The sequence below is a fragment of the Heterocephalus glaber genome, unplaced genomic scaffold (assembly GCF_053883595.1).
Source record: "Heterocephalus glaber isolate CG9 unplaced genomic scaffold, H.glaber_assembly_v1.0 deba00001429, whole genome shotgun sequence".
NCBI classification, from domain to species: Eukaryota; Metazoa; Chordata; class Mammalia; order Rodentia; family Bathyergidae; genus Heterocephalus; species Heterocephalus glaber.
This window is the reverse complement of record NW_028258294.1, coordinates 22436376-22455316: the sequence shown is the minus strand read 5'-3', so window position 1 is coordinate 22455316 and position 18941 is coordinate 22436376. Positions and strand designations below refer to the sequence as shown.

The window sequence follows — 18941 nt, the reverse complement described above, 5'->3', positions numbered from 1 at the left end:
TCTATATATTCTTATAATATATCTAGGCTTACTTTACATATGAATAGTTCCAGAATATAGAAGATAAGGAACATAGAATTCTTTAAAATCAGGTCTGCTTCTAAATCTTTACATGATGAAATCAAGTCAAGATTGTTCGTTTAAAAATATGTATTTGCATGATTTTGTATTTCTTATCTTGTTGTTATCTTTTGTACAGAAAAATCAGTGTGATGAAAGACTTTTTTTAAAAAAGAAAAATTTTTGGTTACAGAAGTAAAAAGAATGTGACACATTAATTTACAAGAACTACTTACAGGTATCTTTTCTAGTCTCTCATTTGCCATCTCTTTTTAAAGTTCTGTTTGGTTATGAGTAAAATATTTGAGCTTTTTAAATTTTAAATTTCTTGGCATTTACTGAAAATGAAGATCTTAGGCTATTAAATATGAACATTGGCAGTGTCCAGAGAAGGAAATAATGTAGAACCATCTTTAGCTATTCAGCATTTTAAAATTCAAGAATTTAGGTGGCCTTGGTTTGGGCACTCAGATAGGAACACAGCAGGATGTGCACCCTCTCCCAAGCATCAGGCATCTGGCCTTGGGGTCAGTAGTCAGCATTCACTGCCCTCAGTATTTTAGCAAGGGTGGGCTGAAGAAAGAAATGAACCGGGGTACCACAGAGATGCTTCTGAGACTCTCTTATTAATAATTTTCAGTGGACATACAGGAATACTTACACTTTTCTGGAACTTTTCTATTAACTTGAATTTTAGAACAGACAAATTTACAATCATAGTATTGCCTCAAAATCTACAACCAAGAATGTTAGTAATCTTCAAATATATATAAATAAAAAATTGGTGAGATTCTCTAATACTTTATTTTATAGTGAGCAAGATTCTTGCTTTCTTTATTTGGACAGGAGTGTTATTTACAGAAAATGAATCATTGAGTTTCTAGGGATTTTAGGCTGCCTAACTAACTCAATTACTCTAGTTTCATTGGGCCTATCTTCAAACTACATAATATCTTGGAGCAGTGAAGCACAAAACAAAAATACAGAACAGAGTTTCTTCTTTCTTCTTCTCAGGTGGAAAGAAAAAGAACAGGAAACACTCAGGAACTTCAGAGCACTTAGGAAAACACAAGATATCTTCATTTCAGTTTTTTAGAACTGTCATCTTTCTCTAGCATTCAGAGACATGGTGCCTAAAGCCATTATAATATAGCCCAAGTATGTTCCTTAGCAAAGACATTTAATGAACCATTAGGAACAACAGAAACTTCTAATTTAATCCAGCAGACCAAACATCTAAGTTTATCTTTATACTTTTTTGAAGTTTACAATAATCATTTACTGAAATAACAGTAAAATGATAATAAAAGTGAAAAATGTACTACTTCTTGTGCATGTGTGCATGCACGTGTGTATATGAATTGAAGAGAACTTAACAGTGGAAGGATGGAAGAGAGCAAGATGGAAAGTATATGAGTGAAGTGATATTTTGCTTAGCTCAAAAGAGAATGGTGAAGTCTCATTTTCTACAGAAAAGGGTGAAACTTAGATGCAAATATATTATCCCTAAATCTAAAAATCAGTCAGCCTATTCACATGCAGAAACACTCAGAGAACCTAATCAGAGTATTAATATATAAGGTTCAACATATGACTGAGGGGAATTCTAGAAAAACTACTCTAGATATTATATTAAGAATAAAGACATTTAAGACAGAGAATAATGTTCCTATGGAATCATTGGGTGGTATAAGAGCTCAGGTTCTAATCTGGTTATCTTTAATCAGTCACATAAAATATGAAGCTGGTAAGTTAGTCAATCTCCTACTTTTGTGGTTATAGTGTAGGTCTAGAGCCACGGCCATACCATCTTTGAAGATCAGGAAACTGAAAACTGGATTCTCATATGATTCTCATGATTAGGAGTCGAATGCAAAAATCAGTACTGGGCCATTTTTGGACACTCGGGAAGCTAAAAAGTAGAACCAGCTTCTGCCAACTCCAATATTGATAGCCTGTGTTAATGATCATTTGCCAAGAGTAATGGAATCTACTTCACATTACTCACTCAAATCTTTTTCATGTGCATGTAATTGTAGGAACCTAATCATTAATCAGAACATTAGCTGCAACAGTAATTGCAAAGTGTAGTTTTTACTGTGTAGCCTTGTTCTCATTAAATATTTATTACTAAAAATATAAAAAAGAGATGATATGAAAGTAGAAAAAAACTGTTAGAGAAGAAGGTGATGTAGGGAGGAAAGGGAATGAATGAGTGGATAAAGGAACAAGTGAAAACATTCAAAGTGTGACTACATTGGATACATGTATGAATATGCCAAAATGAAATGTACTATTTTGTATAACTAATGTGTACTAAAAACAAACAAACAAACAAAATATTTCTAAGAAATAAAGGGAAGACAGATTTTTGTCTTCCTAATGAAGACAAAATTAGCCCTAATGAAATGGACAGGTTAAAATCAATATTTCCTTAAGATCTTTGATATTTTAATGTCTTACATTTAAAATAGAAAGGATATTTGTCACTTATGGAATTTTTGAAATGAGGGAAAGGCATCAAAACAAGCAAACAACAGCCATAATAGCAAAACTAGTCAATAAAAGTTTGGATTTAACAGACAATATTGAGAACAAAAGAAAACTCCATTAAAGAATGATTAGTGTTTTCATAGATTGAAGAAAGTAAGGACACAACATAATGAAAAAAAATCACATAACAAGAATGAGCTACTGGAAAATAAAATGTGATATCTGAAAGTTTACAGTTTTACCTAAGTGTTAGAATATAATAATGGGGTCAAATGTCCTGAAAGTACAATAAAAGTGAGGCAATAGTCAGAGAGAATGGAAAACAAGTCACTGACCAGAAAACTGGATGATTCTGAGTGTGAGGATGAAGTTTGGCTTGAGAATGGCATGATTGGTCATTTTTCCTAATTTTGCCATTTTGGAGCAATATGATAAATGAGCATACCTGGTGATCATGAAGGCCTCCCAAATTAGCAATTAAGTCAATGTATAGAATTGGAGAAAAGGTACATTGAAATAAAAGACCAAATTCTTGCCTCTGACTTATAAATGACCATGATGTGCTTTATGTATGCCACTTGAAGTATGATTTGGAAAAAATAATACACAAATAGGATGCCTGAGGTTCCATATTATGATTCTATTCCTTTTTTAAAAACTCTGTGAGTCTTGTGTTATACTTTACATTTAGATCATTATGCCTGAGTATAAGTTTCAAGTTCTAGTCCAAAGGAATCTATATAACAGAGTACAAAGCTTGGTGGAATTAGGGGAAATGGGCATGCAATCAGGGCTGGATCAGAGATCAGCTTCAGCTTCAGTTTTGCAGTAGTGAGGCAGCTGTTCCTTAGACCCCAGGCTACCAAGCTTCCCAACATGCTTAGGAGCCATCCAGCAATCCAAAGCAGCAGTAAAGTTTTATTTTGAAAATCAATTTGTAGAAAAAATCTATTGAAAGGAATAAGGGTGATGGGCAGGTAAACTAGGATTTGTGCTACTTCCAAATGCATATTAAACATATTATTGAAACTCCCACATTGTATATCAACCAGGCAGGGACTACAGGTGGGGATTAATTTAGATTTATGCAGAATATAAGCATCCATATCAGTCAGTCCTGAGGTCCTGAAGAAATAAATTATGAGATAGAACTTTAGAACTAGTTCAGGAACTTGGACTTACTAAAGTATTTCAAAAGGGATCAGAGGCTCTGGGGTGATCAGAGTCTCCATTCTTAATCTCTGTGTACACATGGGAGGGTTTATTCAACACCATGACTCATATCATTATCAGGCATGCTGTGTGGTCTGTCTCTCCTAACCTCCTCCATGGATCACCCAGTAAATCATTCTGATAGTCCAACAGAAAGTCCTCTGAATATGCTACTTCAGTGTTCATTTATACAAAGGTTGCTAAATCCTGGATATCAGGAGTTTGAATAAATTTATCTTTACAGCCTTTAATTTTTATTATTGAAATTTAAAACTGTATTTAGCTTATCAATAACAAAATTTTTACTTGGAAATATATAATCCCATAAAAGCTGTTGTCTCTGTTGATTTCTAGCACAGTATATAAGATTTATTTAAAATGTCAAAGTATTAATTTGTTGTGAAGTGTTTCCTCCCAGACAAAGTGCAGTGAATTATGTACAACTGCCTGCATTGTAAACAGCTGGTGCCCTCTTCTCTCAGTCATTTATAAATACAGTACTTTCATAAATGTAACCCAATTTTACTTTTCATTGTCAGAAAATATCAATTATACCAAAACATAAAGACAGGAGTGAAGCAAGCAAACTGTAAAAGAGATAAATTTGAGGACTTAAAAAAGAAACATAGATCACATGGAGTTCTAATTTGGGACTTTCAGGAAACTGTTTGAAAAGACTGAATTTATGGCTCTGTGTTATAATTGGTGTTATAAACTTTATTGCTCTGGTTCTTGAGTCTGTACTTAAATACACAGTCATCACTTCTTTTTTATCCAACAGAATTTCTTTTTTGAGGGGGTTGGGGGGTTGTATCAAGATGTTGTAGCATGTATTGCCATGCATTACTCATTTGTTTCTATGGCCATTTCTTGTATTTATAATTATCTTAATTTATTCTATGCATACTTACTTACTTTACTACACTCAGAAAGCTAGCTTAGCATGTCATAGCAGCAAACAAGTGTTTGTGTTGATTGATTTGCATTGTTTGTTGACACTCACATACTGCCCATCATACCTGTTCTATTTGAGCTTAGCAAAATCAGTGTGGAATTCACTGCTAAATTAAACTATTTTCAGTGATATTTCATATTTTATTTTTGTAATGACTATATATTATATGTAAAGAAAATTAACAAATATGAAAATGAAAAGAAAGGAAACAGTTCTGATGACTTCCATTGATCCTCATTAATGCTCAACCTTGTGTGTCTCAGTTTAGTTGCTTTGTGATGGAGAGCTATCTTAGTTTTGGTCTTGTTATTTATTTAGAGCTAAGCTTGATTAGAAGTTAACAAATTTAATTCTAGTTCCACTGCCATTACTGTCTTGCTGTTTTCTTGAGTATCTCATCCTTATTCTGAACTCACTTTCTCTCTCCATAAACTTCACTGAAAAGAGCATTGTTAGCATTTGCGTGAGGTTTCATGAATAAAGTGGGATAAACATCTTGCAGGAATTTAAAAATGTTATAATGAGCTTCGATTCCTTATATCTCAAATTAGTATAATCATTGTATAATATTTTTAAGGAATAGTCAATTAGATCTGTTCTTTTATCCTTTAGAAAGCAAAATAGTATAATTCTGGTTCATAAAAGTAAGCTAGGCTGCACATATTATAACAATTATTAGTACTGCCAATTGTTGCTTTGGGCTACATTTTGCCCATTATGAACTTTTGAGAAAGAATTTTTTTCTTCTCCTTAGTGGAGAGATCTGCATCATTGTTCTTGTGATTACATTTTCACACATCCTTTGTTATTGTACTTCTTTCCATAATGACTCCTTTTTCCACTCATCTCCTATGCGGCCCAATAAAGCTGATGTTAATATTATCCTGATTGACAAGGTTGAGTTGTTTTCAGGAAAAAATGATGGATTTGGCTCTACACTGCCTTCTAAATAAAGCCTGAACTTTTAGTTTAGGACTTCGAAACAAAGCTCTGGTAAATAAGAAGGGGAAGAGGGGTAGAAAGGAGGGGAGGGGAGTGGGGAAAAAAAATAAGAATCAAGATATATCATGTACAGGTACAAATTCCATTCGATGAATGTGATGATTGTGTATATCTGAACTGTACCAATAAACTTAATATAATGATACAAGAATTTGGTTCTAGCTATCTGCTTCAACCTTAACTTACAGTCCTGTCACTCTGTAACACTGTCAAGCAAATGATTGAAAACTGGTTGATCCTGTTCACAATTCTTTACTTCCCAACTCTTTGATGATTATATTCTCTGTATTTACTTGGTGAAATTGTTGACTTTAAAAAAATATTTATTTCTTAATATATGTTTGTGATATGTAATCATTACATTCATCTTGGGGAACTGATACATGCACATATGACATCTTGATCATTTTAAATGCACTTCTTTTATCAATTTTTATTTTTTATTAGTATATGTTTCCTGTACATGATTGCATTCCTCATGGGGAGTTGGTACATGTCTATAACACATCTTAATTCTTTTTGCATCTCCCTTTCCTCCCGTCCTTCCTCACTCTTTTCTTCTTTATTTCCTATTGTGTGTCTTTTATTTTGCTCTCTGTTTATATTTTAGGTTTCTCATATAACAGAAACCATGTAATAAATTCACTTCTTAAAAAGCATCTCAGTCATGAAGTCTATGTGATCCTTCTACTGGAAACATCTTTCCTCTCCTGGACTTCCGCAGCTGTTTGAAAATCTACCTTTGTATCTAGCTTTCTTGTGTCATCTATTCTGTTCTATACTAATTTTATATTACTCTGCTTTTTAATTGTTAAAAAGATTTTTGGTTGTCATTCTTTTATTCCCTGAATCTAAGAAATTTTCTTGGGCAATAAGTAAGTAGTTCATAAGGAGTTGTTGAATTAAATTGAATTATTTAGTTGCATTTTTAGATATGGGTATCAAATTGAACCTTTCATGAAACTTGACAAGTTTAAAAACTAAATCTCCTCCAGTATTAAGGTTCTGAAACAGAGTCTTTAAGTGTGACTGAAAGGGAGGAGTCAAGCTATTTAACAAGTGAGTTTGGAAAATATGTATTGCTAGAAATCAGTAATCAGCACAAACTCTTGGAGTCATGAAATTTTCTACAAAGTTCAATACTTGATTTATGTGTTTGACAAGGGGGATACACATTTAAACTTTATTTAGAGTCTACAAAACATAAAAAGAGTGCTCTAGAATTTGAGAAATTTTTCAAAACAGGACAAAACCTGCATATTTAATGTAAAATGCCTTATGCTGTTTTCTTAGCCCTGTGTTTGGGGAAAAATATCGCACTGAAACCAATATTTTCCAAGGAGTGCCATTTAGAAAGAAATCACAATTAAACAAATATTTTTAAGTAGCACCATGAGCAGCTCTGTGTTTTTTTTTTTTTTAATTATTATAACATGAAGGGATTTTTTTTGTGTGTGTTAGAACCTTTCCTAGTATTTGGAGTCCTATGAAGGTCACATCTATTCAAAGAAATCAGAATAAGCATAGTATGAGCATAGTTCTGGATCAGGTTCCTGAGTCTTTAGAATTTCTGTCCCTTTATTCACATTTCCTCTGCTATTTGATTCACATCATCTGCATTTTCTTCTTAGATTATTAAAACGAGAAGAAAGTTTCACATTCATTCCTCGGTCCCGTGAAGAACTTCCAGACAACTTTCCAAAGGAAATCCCTGGGATCTGCTATTTCCTGGAGGTAAGGACTGGTCCAAAGCAGCCAAAGCCTTCTCTTTCTTCATCAAGAATAAGAAAGGTTTCCTACAACATCGGCACCATGTTCCTCCGAGAGACAAGCCTCTGAGACCTGCAGATCAAAGACTCCCCCAAAAAGCACAAGCCCAGATCATGGGTCACTACAGAAGGGTGGAAAGAGATGTTTCTCTTTCAGTGGTTTCTTAAGAACAAGCAGTGGAATTTCTCTTATGTCAGGCAATAATCCTAGAAAAATTTGGGTGACTGTTGTCCATAAAAAGGCTGAAGGGAGGGGGATATAAGATGTGTCTATCCATATAAGTGTTTTGGGAATATATATATATATATATATATATATATATATATATATATATTCCCCTTTCAAAAAAAACCCCAATAGACTCCTTATTGTCTTGTTTTTCACCCACACAGTTATCTTTCCCTATATATTTGTATCACTTTGAGAGCCAGTTTTGAGTATATATTCCTACATTTAGTGAATTGGTAGGTGAGGAATATTTTCTAATTTTCTTTTTCTGAGCGGACATTTCATACATATATCATGGCAGTGTGATAAATGTCCCAGCAGAAGAAATTGTAACTCAGCAAAATATTTTAGGGTTATGACCTATTTTTATACATATCTCTTCTTCTAAATAATTACATTTCACACATTATTAGATTTTCAGAATCTGCTACTGCATTGTTGGTACATTATGTAATGCTAACCTACTAATCTAATATAGTTTCACTTGTTTAGAGAGATTACTGCTTGGACTGGGAATACATATAACCAAGGATTTCAGATGCTGAGAAAGTATATGTCTGTATAGTAAATATATCTTTTATATTTAATTAATGTAGCATGGAGTCCAGAGGTAATGGAATTTCCTAATAGCAGATACATCTGTAACTAAGATTAATGGAAGGTCTTTTTGCCATCATCTAACACATATCATTCAAAAAATTCTTTGTTATCTTGGATCCTTTCAATTTAGGATTTATAAATATAGGTAGCTGAACATTAAACTGCATCCTAATGAGCAGCATCCTTCTAAGTGCCATGTTGGTAAGTCCCCTTCCCTTCCCTAGTTGAGCCCTCCTAAGAGCTGACTGCTGCAAATTCCGACACTGGCATTCCTGACACAAAAAGTATCCCAACATTTTGCCAAGAATATTGTTTCTTACTGCATAATGCAAAGCAAGAAATAGCTTATATTTTAGGGCATTGAGTTTTTCTTTTAAATGTTCTTCTCTAGTTTGATTGATGTGGATTTTAAATTCAGAGAATCACCTTTATGAACACCAGAGAAGGTCTAATCTACAGAACTAGTTATCACTGTAGTTACAGATAGGTTTCCACTGCATGTTCTGCTATCATAAAGACTTACTCCCATTAATCAATACTGCATGAGAAATATTGTTACAGGTTCACAGTAAACTTATAAGCACAGTGTGTCCAGAGTTTTCCTATTTTGGATTAGATATAAACCTAAATTTCTATTGAAGTCAATGAGCTGGAAGCATTGTTACCTTAAAATCTTTGAAGTAGGCACTTTCTACTCCACTAGATATACTCATTGGTAGCTTATGTCTACTAAATAGAATATATTTCCTTTTTGTTCAGGGATTTTGGGTGCGTTGTGATTTGGTCATGATATAACTCAACTAAGGTGTATTTTAAGTAATTTCCAATGTAGTCTGTGAGGCATAATTAATGTTTTTGAGTTCTCTAAGTTTATGGCTAGAAAATATTTATAGATATTCAAAGTATTTGTTGTAATTGTAATCTTTTTTATAATTTGAGCTCTTTTCTCACCCTGGGGTTTATGAGAACATTATTACAGCACTCTTTGTATAGAGAATACAAGATACAGACACTGAGCTTTCTAACCTTTCCTGTCCCACTCTTTGTTGGCCAGGTTTCTGCTTTTAACTCCATGGAGAATGAAGGCCAGGTTTTGTACAGAAGGGTGTGTAGGCTGAAGGCAAGGTATTTTCATGAGGACAGTTAACCTCCCAAAATCTCTGTAGGGAACTTGTCCTTTCTGGGGACAGTGAGGGGTATACAGCCAGTATGGTTACGGGCTGGAAGCACCTCAGTCCTCATCGGAGTATTAGAAAATATCCTGAGAAGTCTTGAGGGACTCTGACAACACAGTAGCATGGAGACAGACTCAACATCACGGCAGCCATTTATGCATATTCTGTGCAGTAATTTAAAACTTATTTTTATATAGTTAATCAATACACATTTGGTGATAATGTGTTTTGTAACCATATGGCTAAAAGGGACTTTCAGGAATTGCCCTATTTCTCTGCTTTTTGTAAAGATTTACCTAAGCAACTATTCTAAACATATAATTGTCCTCTCTGTACTTAAAAATATCTATGGGAATTATCTATATTGTAAAAGAAACGTTGGAAATTCACTCCATCATTTGTTAATTGTTAATAGGGGTCCAGAGGAGAATTTATGTGTATACTCTCAACTTGTTAGAAGAATCACAAACTCTGTAATGGTTTATATGATTTCATAGAGAGAAGAAGTAGCCATTTACACTGCAGATGTCACATGCCAGAGATCTATTATCTATCACAAACAAGATGAAACTACATTTTTCATATAATATATATACAATATATATAATCCATATATTTTTGAAGTTAGTCTGAGGCAATGGTCTTCACTTTTATCATTTTGCCAACCTATTAAAGTTGACTATTATAGTTGTGCTGTTACTACATGTGTTTACAAAATACTGTATAAAATGTCCATTCATTCTATTCACAGTCAGAAATTAGATGCTGTGAATAAAAGCATATTTTCATTTGTCCTATACAATACAGTGCATATGTCATAGCTTAGAAACTGTGACTATAAAAATGTACCAGCATTTATATTTTATTTGACTAATACCTGTACAGTATTCTCATTTACTTACAAACTGTTAGGAATACCATGCATTTTAGTGTGGCAGATTAAAAGAAACTTCAATAATACTCCCCTAGAAACCAAGTGATATTAATTGATATAATGTATTTAAGCCATTCCAAAAAGAGTACTTTACAATACAATCTGGTACCTATAACTGCCCTCTTTTAATACTTACTAATGAAGCTAATTTGGGGCCAGGGATTTAGCTCAGTCAATATGCTGCCTGCCTCACAAGCACAAGGTCCTGAGTTCAAGCCCCAGTACAAAAAATAAGAAGCTAATTTGGAGAAGTCACTACCTTCACATTGGTGTCATGATTATTTTAGTGGAGAGAATACCATCATCTGCCAATAAATCAATACTAACAAAATCAGAATCCCCAAATATTTACTTAAAACTTACTGTATATATCTGCTTTGTGAAATATAACAAACTGGTAACAGTAGCCATGGTAAAAGAATAGTATACCTTAATAACACATTAATTAGATCTCTTAGATGTGTGATATAGAGATGAAGAAAATAGAGCTTCTCAGTTACTCTGACATAGCCATCTAAAATCTGCTTCTATATTCATATTTTCTGTTATATTTTAAAGTATTTTGAGTTTCTCTTTTAATTTGTGATGATGTTTGGAATCCAATGAGCTGTGACCTGTTGTGGCTGTGAGTTAGATACTAATACCTGAGATTGGAAAATGTGTCGGTGGAATCATCACTTCAAAGGTTAACTGTCATAGTCTCACACTTCTTCCTGTTGTCCAGTGACAGTGATGTTAGGAAACATTTTATTGTACAAGTGTGTGCCTCTCCAGGAAAAACAAAGCAAAACAGGACAATAACAACTTAAACAAAATCTCATTCACAAATACAGCAACCTTTTAAATTTGGAAATGTCTTCAAAAAGTTCCATCAATAAAGCAAAATTAAATTGGTAAGATACAAAGGGCAAAGCCACAAAGAATTTGGAAAACTACCAGGGTCTGTGTTTTATACAAAATCATACTGCTGCTGATTGAAATCATGTGACTGAAGTTCTACACTATCAAGGGGGAGCTCAAGATTATGACCATCATTAAATACATTTGTTGAAGGCTCCTTTGGTTCCTGTCTTATTGAAGGCAGGTGCTGTGGATGACTAGGCAGCAAGTCAAATTTTGTATATAGGTTTCTGTCTCACCATGCATTTGAGCAAGAGTTACCCAGCCCTGACCTGCTGTTACTCCATGCTGCCACTCAAAACAATCTAACTACTTTAGCCTGGCCATATCAAACTTTATTCTCTCTCCACTTTTGAATCTATAATGGCTGCAGAAAGAGTTGCCGATGCCTGATATAGGCAGATAATACTCACTTTTCTCAGATCATGGGCATTGCTTACATCTGCAGTTTCTCCCTCTGTTCTTTCTTCAAAATATAGTCTGAAACCAAGCACTTCATGCAACTTCTCTGAATTTTCCTTTGAAATTAATTATACATGACTCTGAATATTCTTTGGATGGCACCAGGTATCTTTATCCAATAAAAACCTAGAAATGCAAGTACAAGAACGAAGCCTTATATTATCACTTAATTCTACTATTAGACTATAGTCCTCCAACTATAAAAATCATGTCTTTTCAGAAGCTTCTATAAGCATCACTTACTTGAGATAATTCAAAATTCCAGATGGAAATGACAATGAATTATAAAAGCTTAAAATATTCATTCTGAATGTCTTTATGGGCAGCTCTTCATATTATTATACCTAATTCACAGTCAATGTAATATGCAGGTGAACTGAGTTAGCATGGTAAAATAAGATTTGTTGTTAAATGCTTAAATTAACCCTAGCTATGGACTCAATTTCAGGATTCTCTTAGTGGTGAATGAATAGCAGATACTGATATTATATACAGATTATTACGATCTTTTCAGAGAATATTGAGATAGTGTGCAAAATTCCTTCCTCACACTTGATTCAAACAATTGAAGCTTAAGTATTGTTGTCCTGCCACCTTTCTGTTTCCTGCCTTTGTTCCTTCTTTCTTTTCATTTAAAAGTCATTTGATACATTTATAACACAGGAAGAATTACAGCTAATCTCATACTGTACATATGCATATTCTTAGTGCATATGTGTTTATTAAATGTAGATGTTGCATGATTAAAATGAATAATGTTTTGGGGAAGACTTTGGAATGTAGATAAGTCAGGTTTATGTCTTTTATTTCTAAAATGTTGTGACCAGATCATGCCTTCAGTAAGCACCTCATTGTCATTCCAACTTTATTAAGAAATGAACTAATTCAATTGTTCAACTGATTTGCATGGAAGTATCTGGAAGCCTTCATTAGAATTACCTAGAGAGTTTTAGGCATGCAGATTCTGGGCTTTACTTTCAGAGATCTGGGTTCAGTAGGTCTCAGGTAGGGCCTAGGAATCTGCATTTAGAAGACCACTCTAGGTAGTGCTATCATACAGCCAGATTTGGGGACCACTGAAAAGTGTGCAGATAATCTCAATTACTAGAAGTAAATACAAATTTACTGAGATAGCAATACATCAATTCATGTGTAGTTATTTTTTAAGTTAAACACTGTGTGAGCTTCATGCCATTATCTTTCCCACAGATTTTAGTTTTGGTTTCAAATTTGTAGTCTGCTTTTTGAGCATGAATGTTCAAACTTATTAGAGACACAAGTCAATACTGATAAGCATGAGGGATGAATATTGCTCATTACAGGGCTATTAGGCAAATGAGCTACGATACCATTTTCTTAGTCACTGTCAGAGCCATGCAGTATGTGAGATTTGCTGATCCTCACCACCGACGTATATATTATGAATTTTAGAACACAGAAGCAAATGTTGAAGTGACAACCTTACTCCTGAATGCTTTACACTTTATGTTATAATAAGACACTAACTTAATACTAAGTCTATGTACTTTTCATAAAGAATTGTGCATTTATCTAAAAGTGACTTCCTAGCAATACCTTATAACAACGTTTCAAGCAATAATTTAAGCCATGATGATGATGATGCCATATAAAATGTGCACTTCTCTGCATTATGTAGAACCTTTGGGAAAATAAAGACATGGTTTATATAAGCAATAATGTAGCTGGTGTGGACTTTTTGAAGCTATTCACCACTTTACAGCAAAATGAGCAGCAAGTGAAGATGGATAGAAAATATTTGACCAAATGACATGCTCAATCTGTCTCAGAAGTTATTCATCGGCAAACATTCTATTAAGCAATTAATATATCAGATTATTTCTTATTTGCCTTTTAAAAATTCCTAGCATACTATATTTTCTATTTCTCTCAAAAAGATTTTGGTGTTATTTGTAATGCTGCCCAAATCTTTGTGCATGATAGTAAGGAGCAAGTTAAGGATGAATGGCTGCATAAAAATGGAGGATAGGTTGGAAGAGCTGATTGAGAAAGTAGGTACTGCAAAAATATAAATAGATTTAGGTACACATTAATTCAAATGTTGGTTTGATAAGGTCTTGCAAGATTAAGGATGAAAAGAGCTCAGTGTGATTATTCTCTGTGTCAGCTGCACAAATATTTAGTAAGTATGTTCTGTTTTAAGAATATTATTGACTGAAAATCATCTGTAGTATAATTTTAAAATGTCTGAAAAAGATTCAGCACTAAATTTAAAAAATATCAAATTGAATAATTCATGATTTTAGTCTTAAATTATATTTTAATGAATTATGACATTGTCAATAATATCAGTCTGTTAGTACATTAACTCATCTATCATTCAGAATAATGTATTAAGATTACAATTAAAAGCAACTGGTAAATTTATGTTACAGTGAGGAATATCTAAAAATCGGATCATTATTTATCATGTAAACTTAGATACATTACCAAGCATCTAAGTAAATACAGTTCCTATTGTTGCCTACCTAGGTAAACTCTCCTCAAATCATTAATGAATCAGAGCACAACTAGAATGAAGGGCAAGTTTGCTTATATTTGAGCTTTACCATCCTGCTATTGATAGCAAAACTTAATATCCTCCTGCCCACAATTGGAAAATCAAAATCAAACAATTGTGAATTCACTGAAAAAGTTTTGACAATTATACTTTTGTATTTCAATGGATGCTTAAATCTTTAATAAGTATACATTTGAGTGTTAATAAATAATGAAAAGGACTTAACTTGAATCCACTAAATTACATTAAATTTATTCTCCTAGTTAATCCATCCCGTTTCTAATCAGATCATTCTTAATATTGGACCTATGTACTCTTGCTTATTATCTGAAAGGCAATGAGAATAAGAGAAAGGAAGAGAGGAAGAGAAGGAGACAAGGAGAAGGGGAGGAAGAAGAGAAAGGGGCGGGGGGGCAGGGAAAGGGGAAGAAGGAGAGCGAGAGAGGGAGAGAGAGAGCGAGAGAGAGACTAAAAGGCAAATTAAAATGATAGCTTATTTTTCTGTATTTTTTAAATTAAGGAATTAGTTTCTATTCAGTCTTTCCATGGGACCTTTTCAGTATTTGGAGAAAAAGAACAGACATTACTAAACTTATTTTTAGTGTGGTCTATAAACTATCTTTGAATCCGAATGGGGAAGGAAAGTAATAATTGGAGTAAAATCAGAAATGTGCAAAATTGCGTCTTTGCATTATCTCACTTTCTAAAGACAGTTCCCTGCATATTGCTGCCTGATAGCCTTCCATCAAATTTGGGACTGAAGGGCCTCTCAAGGGTTGGAATGGGCAAGTTCTTTAGATAAGCCTGAGCAGAAAGATTTGATGTTTTTCTTCAGGAAGGTATAGAGACTCAGAGAAGTGACAATTTCCGCAATACACACCTTTTGTTTAATGAAAAGGAAAATGGCTTATTTGACTGATGGTTGCTTTTATTGTAAAACAAGAGGAAACAAAACACCTTCACCGGTCATTCTTGGTCATTTTAGGAGGTAGTGCCAGCCTCTCAGCAGCTGAATATTTCAGTGAAACTGGGATTAGAAGTTCACAGAACTATAAATAGAACTTTCTGAAGCTGGCAAGTAGAACTAGTTTTGGTTACAATGATGAAGGTAAATGAAAGTGTCGCAACATCTGGATTCCAGGAACAAAGAAAACCAAATACTAGCTCTGCCACATGTCACAGAAAAGCCTGCTAAAATTAGCACAAAAGAACAGATATTCGGTGTGCAAGTGATACTAAAACAAAACATTTTCTCTTTTATAACATGCTTGGCTGAGCTAACATTCAGTGAGAAGAGTGTTTTATTTTATACATTCTGTTTTTTCCCTGATATTATAAAAATTGTATCTTTTCTGGGTTGGAAAATTTAATCACAAAGACTGGAAAATATTTATTTTGTATTCTAAAGCCTGTAAAATCATTTAGGGTTCTATACTATATCCCATATTCCTCTTCATACTCTTCTCAAATTGGACTTTGCCTGCTAGTGAAACAAGTATCTGGCTTTGGAGTAAAAAAAGGCCTGGGTAACCCCAGGACTATGCTTCTCTATGGGAATCCTTGAAGTGGGGAGCATTTAAAGTGGGGAGAGAATAATGCCACAGCATTTGATGGTATCCTGTTGGAGAGATGAAGATATACTCTCCATCTTCCTAAATTAAAAATGGTTAAGTAGTCTCTTAGTCAAAGATTTTTCATTTGACATGCAGTGTTTAAGACAGAAATTTTTAAAGGTGATAGAAAACCCAAACACCTTTTATCATAATTATGTTATAAAAATAATTCAAGACAAAGTTTTTATTGCATTGAGTCGACTTACTCATATCCATAATTCAGGATGCTAGAGATTTTTGAGATTTCTGAATATATCAAGTTCTTCAGCAATGAGAAAGAAATTAATTTTGTTGCTGGGTTCCTTAAAGTTGTAATAATACCTAATTAGGAATTATATTTCAATGATTTTTCCCCCATATTTTTCATTTGTTACAGAAACGTTGTAGAAGGTGTCATAAGTAAGACGCATTTACAGATTGTGGCACTGATTCATGTTTGACTTTTTACTAAAAATATTGTCATTTTAAATAATATAAGGTTTAAGGATAACAGTCAAACAATAGTGTATTCAGGCTTATTCACATTAGGACATTCAGCAAACATCTTTAAACTTCTTGGAATAAAAATCAAGTCAAAGCCATGTTATGTTAAAATAATTTGACTAAAAATATAATTATTTCTATATCACCTCTAATAAGAAACTACATTTCCCTGTCAAATGAAACCTCAATTTCTAGATCAATTCTACTTTTGTTGTTTTCCAAGAAATATCTCTGTTCAGAATCAGTAACTTTCAAGAGTAGCCAAGGAATGTGACTTTCTTCTGAGACTGAGGTGATCTGGCTTATCTCCCTTTTTGCTGAGTATTTTCAATTAAGATTTCTTTAAAGTGAAGAAACTGCCAGTTGATTTATTAACATGAAACCCTCCATCTAAATGCATCCAGTACTTTGCAATTAGAAAGAAAATTTTGTTGCTGGGTTTCTTCAGGTTTTACTTTCTGGTGATAAAACCTAATTATAAATTATATTTCAACGATTTTTGTTGCAGAAAATATGTACAAGATGTCATGATATACATGGTCACATTAAAACTAAAGTCTAACCTTGGCTTGGACTCTCAGATGAATTGCTTTTGTAGTCTTCAACTACAAAGTATTGTCAAGATGAACAAATTATCTCTGATGGTAGATCTAACTCTAGCCAAGGAGTATACATGAACTAGAAGACTTTATAATCATCTAAAGTAATCCAGGGCGATTTTGGAAAGACTTTTATTTTTGCTCTGTGTAAAGATAATTATTAGTGGATGGCAGACAAAATTATTATTCCTATCTTTTTAATTTGTTTCATGTATGTCACTAGGCACTTGTAAAATTCATTATTTTCATTTGTTATGTAACTCAGTGACCTGGAATAATTGGTGCTCGTTGCTTTTGCTTTTGATCCTTAAAGCACTTTTTGATTGTATTTCAAAGAATTCTCTTATTAAAATGCACATGATTACCTGACTATAGGAGGTGCCCCATTTTATGAACATATATGAAATATTTGGTTGGATTCAGCTGGAACTGAACAAAAAGAGAGAAAGAAATACCAGTAGCAAAGATGAAAGGATAAAAAACAAACTTTGACTTTATTAACATTATGTTTGTAGTCCAACCTTGTTAACCTTAGGAGAAGCTGAAAATATCAATATGGATAACTAATTATAACTTTTTTAACCACAGTATTCATATTCAACAAAATGTCATAAAATAATAATGTCAGATTCACTATGTCAAAATTTTGATAAAACAGAGAACTTATTAAATAGGCTAATAAGACCAAATATTTAAAGGAGCAAAAAGAACTTCTCACATTGTATATGTCCACCAGAGCAGAATTTGTTTTCTGCTTGGAAAATTCGGTATTATGTCTTCAATCAATATGTATGACATGATCTAATTAAATATTTGTATAGCTTTATGTTAAGGAGAAACCATTCAGGATCCAAATATCAATTATTGCATATACTGAATATCAATAAAGATGAGCATTATTTCTGAATAAGGCTCTTGATGCATGTAAAATGAATGATTTGTAGTATGTACGGATTACATGCAGTAAATTAGGCCTTTGAAGCTTGCTGGCATCCATAGCTCTTCTTTATTTCACTGTCTTTCTTTTCCTTCCTCTCTTCCTTCTCTTTTTCCCTAACCCTCCTTATTTTGTAACCCTTTCTCCCTCCCTTCCTTCTCTCCTTCTTTTCTTTCTCTCTTTCTTCCTAGCTTTTGTAAGGTACATGGCAATAGTATTTTACTCTTCAGTCTGGGACTTCCCTTTTCCACTTTCACATGATTGAACATTTTGTGGACTTGTGAGGTAAGAAAGACAAAGTGAGCATCTAGCAGAGATCATTTGGGGATAGAAATAACTGAGAACTGGGAACTGGGCTTCTGGAGGTTTCCTTGGTGAAGAGAAACATGAGTTGATAAAAATACATGTGCGTTCTTTTTCACTGAATTTAAACACTTTCTCAAGAAATATCAGGGTCAACCTTTTTTGGTACAATCTCTTATTTTTAGCCATGACAAATGTCCTAATTTAGTAAAATCCTCTCATTTTAAGTAGTCATTTTTTAGAAACTTGAATGCCACATTGCTAAACATTGAAATAGAAAAGAAGCCTTTTCTGTTCCTAAGGAAATTTCTGAAAAGCACTTTCCAATAAGATGGATACACCAAATGCAACTTGATTTTACTGGCTCTTTAAAGATAATGGATGCATTGTCTTCATTCCTAGGTACCCCCTCAAACTCAGCTTGTCATAGAATTTGTTAATTTCTTTTTGAGGTTCTGAAAATATTTGCCATTGATTTTATAATTCTCCTCTATTAAAACAGCAATATACATTATATTTCATATTTCTTAGCTCTATGCTTTGAACTTTTGACCTATATTCTATAGCTATTTTTAACCACAATTTTGATCTGTTCACCAAAATTAACAAATTGCCATGTTCTTAAAAAGACACAGCTTCAATCATTTTATGATATATTTGGGGATCATTTACAAAT

At 33.3% G+C, this 18941-nt stretch overlaps 1 protein-coding gene across 2 annotated transcripts in view; it reads left to right on the top strand.

The window, feature by feature from the left end:
- Positions 1–18941, top strand: part of Gucy1a2 (guanylate cyclase 1 soluble subunit alpha 2) — a 400022-nt gene that overhangs the window by 305560 nt on the left and 75521 nt on the right. The window contains exon 8 of one of the 2 annotated variants that reach the window (XM_087212146.1): positions 7354–7456. In XM_087212146.1, the coding sequence (XP_087068272.1) occupies positions 7354–7456 (103 nt within the window). Of the gene's footprint in view, positions 1–7353; positions 18910–18941 lie in introns of those variants that run through there. The other variant, XM_004856489.3, reaches the window with a different exon arrangement.